The sequence below is a fragment of the Amblyomma maculatum genome, chromosome 1 (genome assembly GCF_055883805.1).
Source record: "Amblyomma maculatum isolate TAMU_Amacu chromosome 1, ASM5588380v1, whole genome shotgun sequence".
Lineage (NCBI taxonomy): Eukaryota > Metazoa > Arthropoda > Arachnida > Ixodida > Ixodidae > Amblyomma > Amblyomma maculatum.
Window position 1 is genome coordinate 341,410,214 of NC_139344.1, and position 15,784 is coordinate 341,425,997.

Sequence of the window (15,784 nt, forward strand, 5' to 3'; positions counted from 1 at the left end):
TCTTTTCAGTTGCGGATATTAAAAACAAGCCCTTCTGATTGATCAATGGAGTCTTCTTATGACCAATAAATACACTTTCTGCTAGCTTCACATCAAACACATTAACAGAGCTACACAAATAGCAACAAATTTTTAGTAAGAGCAAAAATTGCACATTAGTGTCCTTGAGGTCTCTTTTAATGAATTCTCTACGTCCCAGCAATAACTAGAAACACGTAGCTGAGCCGTAAGCCAAGGCAGAAGCTCAAAAAGAAGTGGCAAACCCAACTTCCACTACTGAAGAAGGACAGAATGGAGTAACAATGAAGATGCACCTCCAGTGAGCGATAACCTATAATGACGCTGCTTTCCTTTAGTAATTTTTTCTTCTAGTGACAACAGCTTCACAAGAGGCAATATCGCTGAAAAATAAAAAAAAAAAAATAAAAAAGAAAAGAATGCATTTGATTTTATGAGTTTAGAACATATTTGTATGACCAGCACACAGCATCAAATAGTGATCTGTCGGGCCTAGACTACCATGTCCTCATGTTATGGCAAATGCAGTTAGGCATCAGATATTCAATAATCATTACTCATGGCATTTTGTCCAGGAATGAATAACGCAAAAAGCCAATTACCAGCAAACAAGCAATATAATTAAGAAGCAGATGACTGTGGTCAGAAATATTCAGGGTCTCTTGTGATCAACTCTTTTCAAGATCCCAGACTAATTCAAACAGAGTACCCTAACACTAGGGTCATCAAGAGACCATTCAGTTTAGTTTAGATTATAGGATTAAACGTCCTAAACCAATTCGGGCTGTGAGACGCCGCAGAAGAGGGCTACAGCAATTTCGACAACCAGTGATTCTTTAATGTGCACTGACATCGCACAGGCACACGAGCACTCTGCTTTTCGCCTGCGACAAAAGCAGCTGCCGCGGCCAGAATTCGATCCCACATCCTTGGGCACAAAAGTCGAGTGCCCTAAACGCTTCACCACCACAGCGGGGGCAAGAGAACTGAATAGAACTGAAATGCAGCACAGAAAATAAACTTGCAGTTTTGTATTTTCACAAGCAAGATGCCTTGTGCCAATGTAGTTGTTAGTGCTCTCAACCATTCAGTTGCTTCTCAATGGTGATCAGCATCCTTTTCCTTATGCTAAGAGTTTAAATTGAGCAGCAAAAAAGTTACCTTTCTTTAAATCCACTTTTGTCAGAAATAAATGCATCCTTTTCTTCCAGAAAAAGCTTCAACAAAACTGGAAAGAACAAATATTTTCTCGCACTATCGTCAATGGCCCTTCAATATTGTTGGCTATCTTGTTCCATTTCAGAGCATTTGATATTTGCAGTGTGGATGTTAAAACAAACGGTCATTCTCCTTCTGAATGCAAAGAGGAGTGCAGGCATCAGCAAGGATCAAACTGGTATAGGCTCCGTGCACTGCAGTTTGGGGAGCGCGCGTGGGGCCATCTGGTTAACAGAAGGGGCGAAAGGTAGATGCCACTCTCTCTTTCAGTTTTCAGTCAGCGAGGCGAGCGGCAAGGTGTTTCTTTTTTACCCCTCGAATTCGGGGGTAAAAATCGGGCACTATTTTTCAACTTGAATATAGGGGAGAAATCTGGTTTTTCGGCGAGAAATTCCGGTTTTATCGGGTTAAATTTATAAATTATTATTTATTTGCTTTGCCTTAATCGGTAGGTAACAATCATGGTTATGTTTTGGGCTGCTTTCTAGAAAGTGTTTTATAATTCGGCGTTTGTTTTTCGCATGTACTGCATTCAGTATGTGGCTGCATCTACAACATAATTCCACGTCTTTCCCACAGTCAGGAGAGCCTTGCAGATTACCCTGGCCACTGTGTAGCTGTTCGAAGCATTAACTCTGTCGACGTTGGCCAAACAAACTTGCCTATTTTTGCTTTTCAGCTATATTGGCACAAGATAGTGTTATTGGTAGGCACTCCGATGATGTCAGGGGATTCATCGACGATAGCACTCAATTTAATGGCTAGCATATCCTGACAGATTTTTGCCACATCCCTGTCTAAAGCTTCTTTCAGGTATCTAAACCGAAGTCGTCGTCCTGTTCGCATAGTTTTAGCGGCCCTGCAGTATTTACATACGAAATACCCCAGAGGTCCGTCTGCTTGGTGCAAGCGATTCCACTGTACGCCAGGGCACGAATGAGGTCGTGAATCACGCTATCAGCTTCATTTTCTTTCGTACGCTGCCTACAGGCAACAGAAGAGAGTCGGCTTATATGTTTCCGCCTTTCAAATTCCTGGACGGCCATCTTCAACTTAAGACGGGATGATGCAAGATGCGCGTAAATTCAGTCGTAGGACTTCTTCGCTGGATCTGCGACTATTTCGGTGTTGCGGTACTTGCACATCAGCACACGGCTGCCTTCAAAGTCTTTCTCTGCAATCTCTAAATCCTCGTGTCTTCGTTTTCGTCCCATCTAGAACGCTTGTTAGCACCGCTACGAATGCACAATGTGTAAATATCGCCCCTGTGTGTGCGCAAGCTGCTCGCAGCTTTGTTCGGGACTCCAACATTAGATGGCGGCACGGGTCCTGCAGTCAACAATTATCTGTCTGTCGGCCGCCTAGGCCGCTTCTCGCCTGCGCGCCAACTAGAGGCACTGCAGTTTTGTGGGCACAGTTGTTCCAGAAATCGGGAAAAATCGAGTTTTACCCGGTCTTTTACGAACATGTTAGGGGTTCAAAAACCGGGCAAAATTGGGTTTTACGAAAACGAACAACCCTAATTATTTTGCATCCTCGAGAGCTAAGCCATTTTCTGCACCAATAAAAAGAAACAAAGAGACACTTCTGTATATTTATTTCTTACATTTAATCACACAAAATCACCTTTTTGAAAGCGCAGTACTTTAAGTAGGAAAATAGAACCAAAATGTTTCAAGAGGACATGTGCCATTCATTGGATGGTGGTAATAGCTTATTCAAAAAACAAGCAAAAAGAGAAGAAAAAAATACTGTCTGCCGTGGCAATTGCTGTCCAATATCTGAAGCACCCGAACTGTGGCCAGCGATTAAAAAAAAGGGGATAGGGAGAGGGCAGCGAGGAGAAATACACCGCAGCAATAGAATGAAGGGACAGGGGGAGCTTTGTACATTATTTAAAAAATATGAATGCCTTTGGACATTCATTTAATTGGTGCTTTCAGGAAATAGCTAAAATAAATATATCCTCTAACTTTGGTACATACTGAGCAAGAAGCGCTTCGTCTTTTTCTAAGGTTAGAACTATGCTTCTTTGAGGACAATATACAAAGCAAAGCAGTGTCAATCCCCAGGACATAGAGCATTATCTGCATGTAGAAAGAATGCGCTTTACGCAACTGTAATGGTCTATTCATATGGTGGATGTATAGTACATAGGTGATTTAATTCTTTGTCTGGGCCAATCAGGCAAAAGCTCATCAAACTGTAAGGACACTTAATCTCAATCAGCTGAAATGTACTGCCTGATTTTACAATGCCCTCTGCAGCTGCTTGCATTTAAGAGGCAGGCGCCTTTTTACAGAGCGTGTCGCAGGGCAGAAGCGTGAAGAATGCGCCAAAACCTGACATGCTGGAGAAGAGAGGTGCTAGACAATCCCTTTCAGCCTCTATTTTACTAATAAAAGGGTGGAAGTCAACCATTGTACTCTATGGACACCTCTCCCCGAGTAATCTTGCATTCGATTGGAAACATTCTTGAGTTTACGCAGGAGGAGGAACTTTCCTCTTTTCGCTTCTTCAAATAATGCAAGCGTGCCCCCGAGGAACGAGACCTTTTGGTTGGGAGAAAAAGCTTGTGAAGAAGCTGACATGGATTTCCGCAAGTAGCCAATTTCAGCCGCTGTACAACACACTTTCAATGTAATTTTGTTTGTAAATTTACCTGTAAGCTGTAAATTTTGTTTACCTCAAGGCGAATATCGTAAGTCAACACTTTTATTTATCGGAAAGCTCCGCTGAGGCGATTGCTTGTTCTTGACCGCCATACACGATTGCTCGTATAAAGCCGTCGTCCACTTTTTAACATCTCTCTCTCTTTTTTAAATATACACCCAGGCTTTCAATCCATTGAAATCCGCATAAAAGCAGGCACGGTGCCATTCTCGCAATGACGTCACTGCACATCTGCTTTGCGGACGGGTTGACAGAAACGCACTAGGTATCCAGTTAATGAAGGAGTGCTGTGAAGCGCTGGCAATGCGATCCCTGCTGGCCCCACCATACCCGCACGGAGCCTATATGCAGTGCTCATTTCATAGACAATAAGAAAACGATACAAATAAGCTAGGTGGAGACTATGTCATGCAAAGGTCATGCAAGTAGGCAAGGCCAGCGTTGCAGGCATCAGCTGTACCAATGCAATTACGGCAGACCATCAAGTTTATTTCAGCCACTGGTTTTTCCTGTACTGGCCAAATTTTTGATGTTATCCTTGAAAAGTCAGTATTTATCAAGGCACAGAAAATTTCCCTGACAATTCTATCATTGATAGGTGGATGGATGCTCCTGGCCTTGCCCTTTTTATCAGACAGCAGCTTGCATCGCCTGGCATATATTTCCTCTTTTTACCCCCCTCCCCCCCAGATGTCCAATTTGCTGTTTTTCAGGTTTTCCAGGTTGCAAGACACCCACGGCTGCACAGGTGTGATAACAAACTGCATACATGTTTTGCTCGAAACCACCCCACCAAGAGCACCTCCTATGCGCACGTTTACGCATGCAAGATGTTTACATACAGCTGCCAGCAAAGCTCTTGTGGGCTGATTTTTCGCATACAACAGCAGTTTTTGGAAGTTCTCTAAAGCCTTAAAAAATTTTGCCAAGCCTCGTACAGGCATGGACTATAGGCAATCAAGATAAGACCAAGTTGTACAGCTTCCAAGATGCAATGCTAGAGCCACATATCCAGCAGGTTGCACATTTTAACATGTTTTATGATGAGGGCCACTATGGGACCCCGCCAATAGTGGTCATACAACTAAAGCCTACTGCTATATAATAGTAGAAATCGAAAAGCCAAGGGAGATAGAACACAAAGAACAAACGAGAATGCAAGCCACAAGAAAAAATGACGTAGAGAATGAGGAGTGAGAAAAAGAGAGGGAGACAATTCAGGGATATCACAGCTCCTGCCAAATATTTTAGCTTAACATCTTGCTATTTCTGTCACCAGAAAGTGATATGCATACCATATGTGCACACCTACGTTCACGTTGGTCTCATGGCCATTGACGGCACATTCTAAAGGGGACCTGCTTTACGGCTCACATAAATCACACTGACATTGGGTGACATGTGCATATATGCAGTTTCCAGTTATGACACACTAAACTAGCAGACAAACATGCAAACAATGAACAAGACTAAAAGCTCTGCAGAAAGTTTCTCATAAAACTGTCACAATAAAAGGAATGAAAACACTAGAAACACAAGCTGACACAAAATAGAAACTAAAGAAAAAAAAATGGAAGAGAAAGTTCAAAGTGGTTTGTAACTGCTTCCCTAGAAGCACTTCAACTGACTGTACAGTTTACATTAAAAAGCAACCAATCAATGCACCCAATTTGATGCATCAATGGTGACTACAAATGGCCTTTGATCAGGTACCACCAACACTATGAAAGCTAAATATGAAATGGCTCATACGGTAAATTACTCCTGGGACCAATTAAAAACTAAGTTTACTTCACAGGCTAAGAAAACCTCCTGCCTATGGCAAAAAGACTGTAAACACTAATGTACGCCGATGCTTCGTTTTCGCTGCACAAATAGCCCAAATGAAACACCACAGCGACTAGAAGTGAAATATGAAATAAGAAAGACTTTGATGTCAAGAAAGAAAACAAAATTCTGCTTCACAGTCATGAGCATAACAAAAGAGTCAGAACAGGCAAGAGTGCATGCACATGAAAAACAGGAATGCTAGCACTAAGCACGCATCCTAGGCACACATAGTTATTCCAACACTTGTTCTCATGAAAAAACAAGGAAGGCATGGCACAGCTACAGCCTACAACCCAGAACAAAGCATTTGGCACAAGTGCTCAACATCAAAGGGCCTATGCATTGATGAAATGAGCTTTGCATTTCATCTCATATAAAAAAATTGTCAGCTCATCCAATGCTTACCAAGCTTCCTTGCAATTGACAACTTTTAAAACTGCAAGTAAACTGACTTACAGACACATGTTTTCCAAGCTGCACTCTCCTACCCTAATCTGCATGCGCTCTCCAGGAAATGACGGCAAGTACACTGCCCTTTCGACAAGGGCCTTCGATGCATGTCTAGAGTCCAGGTTTATGCAGATTACAGAAAATCCTTCCCTTGCATGTCTAGAGTCCAGGTTTATGCAGATTACAGAAAATCCTTCCCTCTGCTTTCCAAGAAAGAGTGCGACAGTGGTTGAATGATACTTCTCCCCTCGCACTAAGTTCTTTTATGGGCAGCAGCACTCTGTAAGCGAGGGTTTTTGGGTGGAAAACATGTGCCTGTAAGTCAGGTTACCTGCAATTTGGAAAGTTGTCCATTGGCATAAATAATTAAGCACACACCACATGCACTGCAATGCTAAATGCAGTGAAAAAAAAAAAAACATTACTGACAGGTATTGGAAGAAAATTTGTATCTGCAGCCTGTTTTCAACAATCATGAAAATGATCTGAGGAACTGAGGAACTGAAAGCTCAACTTGGTAAGCTTTGTGGCAATTCAAACATTGCAGGCTTCAAGATGAACCACTGAACATGCACTGTTTACTCAGAAAAAATTAGCAAAAGGTATCTTCCAACTTTAATGATGACTGACAGGATTCCACATTCAGAATATTGGAAACAGTGATTCCTGGCAAATCTTATCTGGTGAAGGACATATCTCCACAACCACCATAAGTATAAGTAATGACTGTGTATAAAATGAAATCCATGTATAAATTACAAAAAAAAAAAAAAAATCAGCAACACAACATTGCGCTTGGCATACAATGAGCAAGCTGCATGCACTATCGCGAGCAAACGCTTAACAGAACCCCGACGACTGCAACAAACTGCACTTAGGCAGCTTTGGCTGGGCGCAATGGCACTCCGAAACCAGTGACCATGCTATAGCTAGAAGTGGATGACCGTGTACAGAGCCAGCACATTTGCAGGACTTGCACTGGTTCACACAATCCAATCAGTTGTAATGCATTGCAGTCTCACACTAACAGTGTGGCGAGCAAAACACACACTGATGTAATGAGAGTGAAGTCAATATCACATGATTAGTGTGGTATATAAGGGAAGCAATCTCATTTGGAACCAACCCAATATTAATTATGCACTCCCTAGCTGTTCCACAATAAACAAACAACCACAGCAGTGGATCTTGGCTCCAACACTCTTCTTTGACATGTGCTGGGCTAAACTGAATGGCATGCTTAAAAGAAGGACTGTTTCTTGGAGAGCTCGCAATTAGAGTTAACTGTGAGCTTTAGTCAGAATTTAACCCATGATGCAGAACAAACAAAGCCGTAGAGAGAAACAGAAGCATCAAAGCCATAGAGAGAAACAGAAGCATCAACAGGGAGAAAGATGCAAGCCATCAATGCTACGCACAATGATTTGCAAGTTGTCTAAAGCAGTGAAGGACCAAGTGCATCAGCTGAATCTAACTGGACCAGTTTCAACACACTAAATCGAGACTTTCATGCACTCTCTAGTGGGCTGCGTGCCAGCTCTGCTCTGTAACAAGTAATCACCAGTGACTAAATAATCCGATGACCAGATTATGACAACAGGCACCAAGGTAAATATATTCCACCTCATTTAAACAAATGTCAATCAATGAAGAGCCTTTCACCTCATCACAAAATGATCAGCAAAAACCTTTCACATGGCACGCATCACTAGCAAGCAATGTAGAGGAACACCAAAATGAAGCAAAAAAAAAAAAAAAACGCAGGTCCTCTTCTAAAAGAAAAAAAAAAAAAAAAACCGGCGACAGCAGATATACCAATTTGAAACAGCGCAGAACAAGCCTAGGAGCCCCTCAACTGGTGTTAGATGGAAGCCTGCAGTAAATCATTCGAGAATGACTGCAATAGCAGCAGCTGCACAAACCTTGACAGTAAACGATTCATTATTAAAATGAAGCGGTTCACTTGGTCCATTAGCTCCATATCAGACGAGATGGCAACACAAGACACCGAAAACCTAGTAAATACCCACACCGATATTGCGTTTCATACTCCCACGCCTGGCGCTATGCGCGCACCCTTCACCAAGCAAGGCAAAACATTTGTACGGGTATGTCCCGCTTGCAGCGAAAGAGTATGTCTACAAAGTGTAACGAAAGAAAATTGCAAACAGCGCGCGATCGATAACTACGATCGTGCCAAAGAAAAGGTTTCGTGCGTCCTTCGGCGCAGGCATTCGCGGCGCAAACGTATCGTAACTGACCTATGATGGCAATATAAATGTGTCCGTGCCCGTATCTTATTCTCAACCTTTTCACAAGCGATGTTTCCTCACCGCGCGCCACGACGGACATCAAAAGGTGAAAAATTCTGATTCGTGTTCCACTGAGGAGTAAAGCGAAAACGAACAACGCCGACATTTCGATGGACACAGTCCATTTTCCCATGGCAACTATGCTTGGGTCGTGCAAAGTAATGGAGGTTACATGGCGAAACGAAACGCAGGAAGGCTGTAATTCAACACCGTCCATTAATTTCTGCATGATGGCGATCGAGGGACGACGAAATATGCCGCGCGAGTGTGCGACAGTCTTCGCGCAAATAACAGCGAAAGGAACGAGAAACACAGTGCAAATTTTCAAGAAGCTGAGCTACAAAACCTGGTGGCACAGCCAGTAATGTATGGTACGAGGTCATAAAACAGGCTGCGCCCATCGCAGCGTCGACTCGGCGAACGAACTCACCATGAGGTAAACAGAGAGAGAAGCGCAGAATAAAGTGAAATAATGACGAGACTAGCAGATTCCTGTGTGATATAAAAGTGTAATGCGCCCACTAATGCCTCAAAAATAAAAAATAAAAAGAAATGGTGCTGAGTAGTAACAACCCGCTTATCAAAGAACGCGGGACTTGAGTCCTGGCGCCACGCTAGTGCGGGCTTCACCAACATAGCTACCTGGAAAACGATTGTACCACAACATAGAGACCATTTTTATTCAATCGCGCTTCAGGCAGGGTAGTGCCACTCATATACTTTAGATACAGCAGCTTTATAAGAGGGTACAATAAAGCCTAACTAGCTGCAAACACAAAAAGACCACGTTCAAACTTTACTGTCAAGGAACATGTCGGCAGCTCCTCAAAGAGAAATCGTCACGCCCAGCTATCGTCGCCTTATAACAAATTTGAGCAGAATCTGCAAATAATAACCTGAGCAGCATTCGCATCGACAGTGCTGTAACACAGTTACACCGACCGCGAACGGAGGAAATGAGGGTTGGCGATATGACGCAGGCAATGCGACCGGCCTGTCGGCCGCGGCTAAACCCACAACAGCGTCCGCTATGATTAAGCCTACTGTTTCAATAATAAATAAATAACTATGTAAACTAGACGTGACGATCAAAACTTGTAGTTTGCTCGGTTATCACCAAACTTCGTAATCAGCGACGACCACGTGAAATGGGTGGTAAACATACCTCTGGCAGGAGCTCCTTTGCATCCATCGATACTGGCTCGCATCTTTCTCTCGTCGGAGCGGCCGACTCGGCCGCCATATTGGAGACCAGGCTTGTCACGAAGCGTCTATCATCTCATTGGCCAGCCGGTGAGATGAAGGGTTCTCATTGGGCCCAGATTGTACGATGGCGCATTCTCATTGGATCAAAAAAGTATCATATCCGGAATGCATACTATTCAGCGGAGAAAACGGCGAGGTGACCTACGAGACACTCTGAAAATACTTCTAAATTATCTCACGAGTCTTCTCCGCGCACAGCAGAAAACGTTGCCTTTACACTCCGCGCATCTTTAGGCTTCCGCTGCGACGAGAGAGCACCGCTGGACTGCCACTTGCTGTCACGGAAGAATTTAAAACATATTGTTCTAAACGCGGTCCCATCCCACGTTCTCCACAGCTCAGAAGTTCTGCACGGCCCCCTAACGGTCAAAGATACGATGATGTCTGCGCTTCAGCTGCGGTAGGAGAGAAAAAAAGAGGGGAATCCCTATCAACCTCCTTTCTTGAGTGAAAGCTAGCGGCTGCACCCTTCAGAAGCTTAAAAGGCTTGGAATTGCCTTCATTTTGTCCGATAGCCATGGTGATCTCTAAAATCGCGGTTAAATTATCGTCCAGCTAATGGCGGGTCCGTGGCCTCGTTCGCTACGCATATTATTGAGCAGTTTGAGAACGTTTTCAGAGCGTTTTACAAACGGTGCATTTTTTTCCTTTCCATTCTCTGAAGCTGCGCTTGTTCTAGGAGAATGCGCTTTGGCAGGCAGGTTAAGACACTTGTCTTGCGTGTCAACAACGTGAGCGCCAGCCGCGCGCGCGAACTTTCAAACGGGCAGTTTCCTGGGGGAAGCGGGAGAGGAGCGCAGCGCGAGCGCTCCCGAGCATCCCAGTCGAGGACCGGCTGTGCAGCATCCCTCGGAGGGATCCAATCCTCCCATTTGCGCGACCACAACACGGAGGCGCGGCGCAAAGGGGGGTTTCCGGAGGGGAGCGGGGCGGCCGCCGCTACGACCGTGGAGCGCGCGCTCACGCGTCCAGCCACCGCTGGGAGGCGATAAGCGCGCGCTCTTGTTGGCCCCTCGGCGACGGCGATTCCGCGCACCGTTCCGCGCGCGCTCGCGTCAAAGCGCGGTGGCCTCCGTCCGCGGGGTCGGTGCGCCCACGAGTCTCGTCGTGGCCCGTGCAACAGATCGCCGCCACGCGCGAAGCAAGCTTGGCTCCGCCGCCGCAGCTACCGTCGGCGCGCGTCCCACGTGTTTGGGTGCTCCACCGCCGCCGGTCGCGTGCCAGCTGACGACTCGCGTGCCGCAGCCGGCCCCCATTTCTCCTCCTCCTCCAGTTCGCTTGTCGCTCCTTTTCGCGCGCTCGCGCGGTGCTCTTCGCTCCTCCGCGCAGTTTTGTCCAAGCCGCTTCCCTCCCGACACCTTCCTCGTGCCACCGCTTCCTTGTTTCAGCCGCCCTACGAAGCGCCTTCGAGTTTCGTTCGCTCCTGCCGCTTTCGCCTCGGCTTTCCTGGTTGGTACAAACACTGGTACACGGCAGAGAAACAGGAAGGAGGAGGGGGTTATTCGCTTCGCAAATCCTCTTAAACCCTCTTTGCAGCTGATGAAAAGCAGCACTGCCTCCTGAAATGTTCTACTCTTTACCGAAGGTGGCAGCGAAGAAAACGCGAGGAGGGATGGCTGTTGCCAAGTCTGTGGAAAAAGCAAGCAGGAAAACAGAGTGGGACACAGACCGGCAACGTGCAGTCAAAAGACCTACCTTCACCCTCATCATGCTTACCTGAAGTTCTACCTCGTCCCATCTTCCAACCTCAAATGACAAACCAATATTTCAGGTCCCGTACAGCAATGCATACCAGTAATGTTTGAGCCCACGTAGGCAGTGCCCGAATCCTTAATTGATTTTGAAGGGCTCTGGCAGTGTCTGTAAATTACATCATGTCGGACGACTTTTAACTTCTGGGCCCAATGCTAATGGGTGCCAAAGAAAGCAGTTTCTTAAGCTTTAGCCAATTTGCATAAATGCAATAGTGCCAGGAATTCCCCACGATGTCAATAACTACCAGCATTGCAGGCACCACATCCGCAGATGCTGTTCTATTGCAGTTTTTTCTCATGCCGAGACCTCATTGCCCACTAGAAGCGCACTAAAAGTTTTTCTCTATGAATTGTCATTGGACCTGACATATATCACAACTAAGGTGAGATCTTGCAACCACATGTACCTTACCATAAAATTGACCTAGGACACTGGGAACCGAGGTAGCCCACAGTCAAGATCACAAACAGAAGATTATAAATTTGTTTATTCTTAAAATGCATACTGTATGTACAGCAATTATGTACAGTTCCCACATTAAAACTTTTAAAGCACTGCACGACTTGAATGCACATTTATTCTGAACCTCCGTAAAGCTAAATCAGCAATATACCACCAACGTGTTCTGCTATCACAACTATACAAATAATGAACTGCAAACTGTTAAAAGTTTGTTTGATCCAATAAACTGGTGCAAAGTTGGCCTGGGAAATGTGCAGCTAGCCTGACATATTAAATCAATCAACTCTACACTTTCTTCCTGACTCAAGCACACGCAATGGATGCCAACTACGTAAACAGATCCAGGACACCTTTCATTGTCTTTGACCAGTAATAGACATTTAAATCAAGAACAACTATCCACAGTAATAATAGAGCAAAGTTTTGTAAATCTCCAGCACCAACCTGACCTGCAAAATACTCTGTTCGCCATTCGCTGATGAGCAATCAAATGATATCTTATCTTTCACAAATGTCGGCCTGAAAAGTAGACATTTTTCACATTATACTGACGCACTCTACACTTTCATGAAAACCTCAAAAACACAAATCACAAGTGTCGGCCTGAAAAGTAGACATGCTCACGTTATATTGACGCACTTCAGCTTTCATGAAAAACACAAATCATGGGTGTCGGCCTGAAAATAGACTTGTTCACATTATACTGATGCATGCTCTGCTTTCACGAAAACCACAGACACAAAAAGACGCTGACAAAGCCATACAGTACCTCCTACCAGAAACCTGTTATTCAGCACATTGAAAACTCTGGGTTCTTATCCTCGCTGCATAACATCAGAAAGCTGATGGCCACTGAAATTTCATCAACTCAACAAAGGCAATCTAGAGGCCTGAACCTAAATAAATATGAGAGATCTAGGCAGACAATTTATCATTACAATGTTGTTTTGTTTTTGTTTTTTTGCTTCTTTAAAATTGTCTGAAACACCTAGAACAAAAGAGGACTTTGAGCCTTTTGGCTCTAATTACAAATTCACAAAACAACCCTGTACAGCACAGCACTAGACATCACCGGCCGCAGAAATGCATCACACACAATCAGACTCAGTTTAGCATTTCAGCAGGATCATTTTCGGAAAGATTCTTCCTCTGGGCTTCACCATTTCTGACATAAAAAGACAGGCCAGAAGCGAGGGCCTTCCTTGGTTGCTCCACCGAGAACTGCAGTCTGTTGCTTGCTGATAAAACGTAGAGGTCCCCTCAAGACAGGCACATGTTGCCAAGGTTTGCTTACAAAATGACACACATCCAAGAACAAGCACCATTTCCACCACAGCATGCAAACCACAGTGCAAAATGCCACCCCACTAATAACAGACACTTTGAATTGGCCACATGTGTCACCTTAAAGAAGCCTATTGTGATGCACATGCTAAAGTCTAGACAAGTAGAGAATATACAGCAAGTATACAGTGTGCGTTTATATATAGATATTTATTTATATATATATGTATGCATGTGTTTATGTTTGTGCAATATATATCTATGAAGTTTTATGTGTTCCACATATGCAGTATAATACACTGCAATATAATTTATGCAGCATGTGCTTTACAGCATGAAGGCCTGAGGCAAATTCAGCAAAGTCAAATGCATGAGGAAGAAAAAAAAAAGAGCAGTGGTGATGACCCATGTTGAAGAATGGCGCGCAAGATGGTGAGGAACAGCCGAAGGGTAATATGTACATGTGAGGGCAACTAGTCGCTAGTGGCTGCCAAAAACAATGCTAAAACAAAAAAATGCTCCCATCCACACATACACATACACACACGCACAGTGATGTCGCTCTCAATAGATCATCTTGTGGATCTTGAGAATCTTGCCCAGGCGCTGTTTTGCTGTGGCAAACCCTTTCTTCGGCTTTTTCACTGGTGATGCGGAATATTGAGAAGGGAGGGAGGGAATAGGTTGGCAGGGGAAAAAAAAAAACACTCATGAGAACCCACAGTTATTAACAGGGAGCCAATCAATCTTTGCCGATGATCACGGACATCAACTCGAGTGGCAAAACTCATAGCCAGTTGGTGCTCGTTTGAAGATACTGTAGGCCTAAAGAACCCGAGCAAGAGGGGCACAAAAACAACCTTGATTTTGGTATGTAATAAGAACAAAAAATAATACATTACAGCAAAAACAGAAGCAACTGGAGAATGCGCGCACATTTAGGTCCAACCAATCTCGCACACAGACAGTAGCAGGGTCAACTTCAGGGCACAGTCTCCAGCCAAACATGAGTACAATATTGGCGTATTCTAGTAGATCATCCCCTATGATGACAATAGCGAAGACAAAACTAAAGGATTTGGCAGAAGAAAACTGGCAAAAAAAGGCGAGCCGAAGCTAATGATTTCACTATGCTATGCTATAGCTTTGCAGCTCTCCAAGCAATCTGGCTACAGAGCTTGGAGTTAGTGAATGAACTGAACTCAAGCAAGTTGGTCTTGTCACCTTTTTCTCGAAGGAAGTTCAGATGTCTCGAATTTTCCCTTGCAACAACTAGTTGCCATTTCTCACACATTTCTTTCCCATCATCTTTCCTACTGGTTTAAGAAAAGTAGGCTGACACTGTGCTTGTCAGTGGCACCACCATCAGCAGTGCCAATACCAGTAAACATAGTTGCTAGTACCTGAAAAAGATATTACCCGTTCATTATCTTTTTTTTTTCTTTTGGCAGCATTTTCTAAACCATTTTAGTGCCCACAACAGGTTTAGTTGGTTGGTTTGGTTTGTGGGGTTTAACGCCCCAAAGCAAATCAGGCTACGAGAGACGCCGTAGTGGAAAGCTCCGGAAATTTCAACCACCTGGGGTTCTTTAACGTGCACAACTGAGGTTTAAACAAAAGTTATGCATCCTGCTGATGCCACACTCATTATTGCGACTGCATGTCACCTAGGCAACGTGCCCATAGAGTTATTGCACTACTAATTTCATGTGTCCCAGACATTGGGGTTGGTACGAAAAATAAACTACGAAATCGTTCTGCTGTGTTTCTCAGCAGCATAGCCAGAGTGTTCATTTATCTGGACACGAGCTTTCAACCGACACACACACACACAAAAAAAAATTATTGTTGATAACTTGCCTCTTTTATAAGACACAAACTGAAAAGGGCCATTGTGTCAAAGAAGAGAAGCAGGTAAAGAAAGCAGACTTGAACAGCCCAAAGCATGCAACTGTCTCTTTCTGTCATAACAAAGGCACAAGGCTTGCAAAGAGACAATGAAGGAGCTGTGGTAGTCACTCACTTATTCACTTTTTAAGAGTGATGACCTCATTTATTGTACAACTGAATTCTGCCCCTTTTTCGCTCTTACGCTGCCGCAGACGACATTCACCGTCATCAGCAGCAGCCCACCCATGTCCACAAAGACCTTTCTGCTAATCTCCAATCAAGTCTTGTACAAGCTATCAGCCGCAACCATCCTATGTCCCTATTTTTTTAATCTCATCTGCCCGCCTGACTCTTGAACGCCTTCGGCTGCATTTATTTGCCTTCTTTTGGAAAATGAGGGCCGATCTGTTCTCCCATGCAGTCTGAGGTAGACATTTCCGCTTGGCAGCCACTCCCAGAAGACGGGGCTAGAAGTAAACTTACGCCTGAAGGCATCGGGAGGCAATGAGGGCTTTTTACTGGCCATCGCAGATGTGGACGGGCCGGGCTCGTACTCCTCAACCTCCTTCTCCTTTGCTTTGGACGGCGCTGGCACCTTCTTACGATGGTAGGAGCGCTTGGGGGGC

At 44.4% G+C, this 15,784-nt stretch overlaps 2 protein-coding genes across 3 annotated transcripts in view; both read right to left on the reverse strand.

Moving 5' to 3' along the window:
• LOC146207600 (uncharacterized) overlaps positions 1 to 10,129 on the reverse strand; it is a 42,599-nt gene extending 32,470 nt beyond the window's left edge. For both annotated transcript variants that reach the window (XM_084588950.1, XM_084588943.1), the window contains exon 1: positions 9,667 to 10,129. In XM_084588950.1, coding sequence (XP_084445076.1) covers positions 9,667 to 9,744 — 78 coding nt within the window. In that variant the 5' untranslated portion in view covers positions 9,745 to 10,129. The remainder of the gene's footprint in view (positions 1 to 9,666) is intronic.
• Positions 10,130 to 11,997: 1,868 nt separating this feature from the next.
• Positions 11,998 to 15,784, reverse strand: part of LOC146207601 (histone lysine demethylase PHF8-like) — a 45,789-nt gene continuing 42,002 nt past the window's right edge. Inside the window, exons 18-19 of the mRNA XM_084588983.1 lie at positions 15,642 to 15,783; positions 11,998 to 13,912 (exon numbers count right to left, since the gene is read on the reverse strand). Of these exons, the coding sequence (XP_084445109.1) occupies positions 13,833 to 13,912; positions 15,642 to 15,783 (222 nt within the window). The 3' untranslated portion in view covers positions 11,998 to 13,832. The remainder of the gene's footprint in view (positions 13,913 to 15,641; position 15,784) is intronic.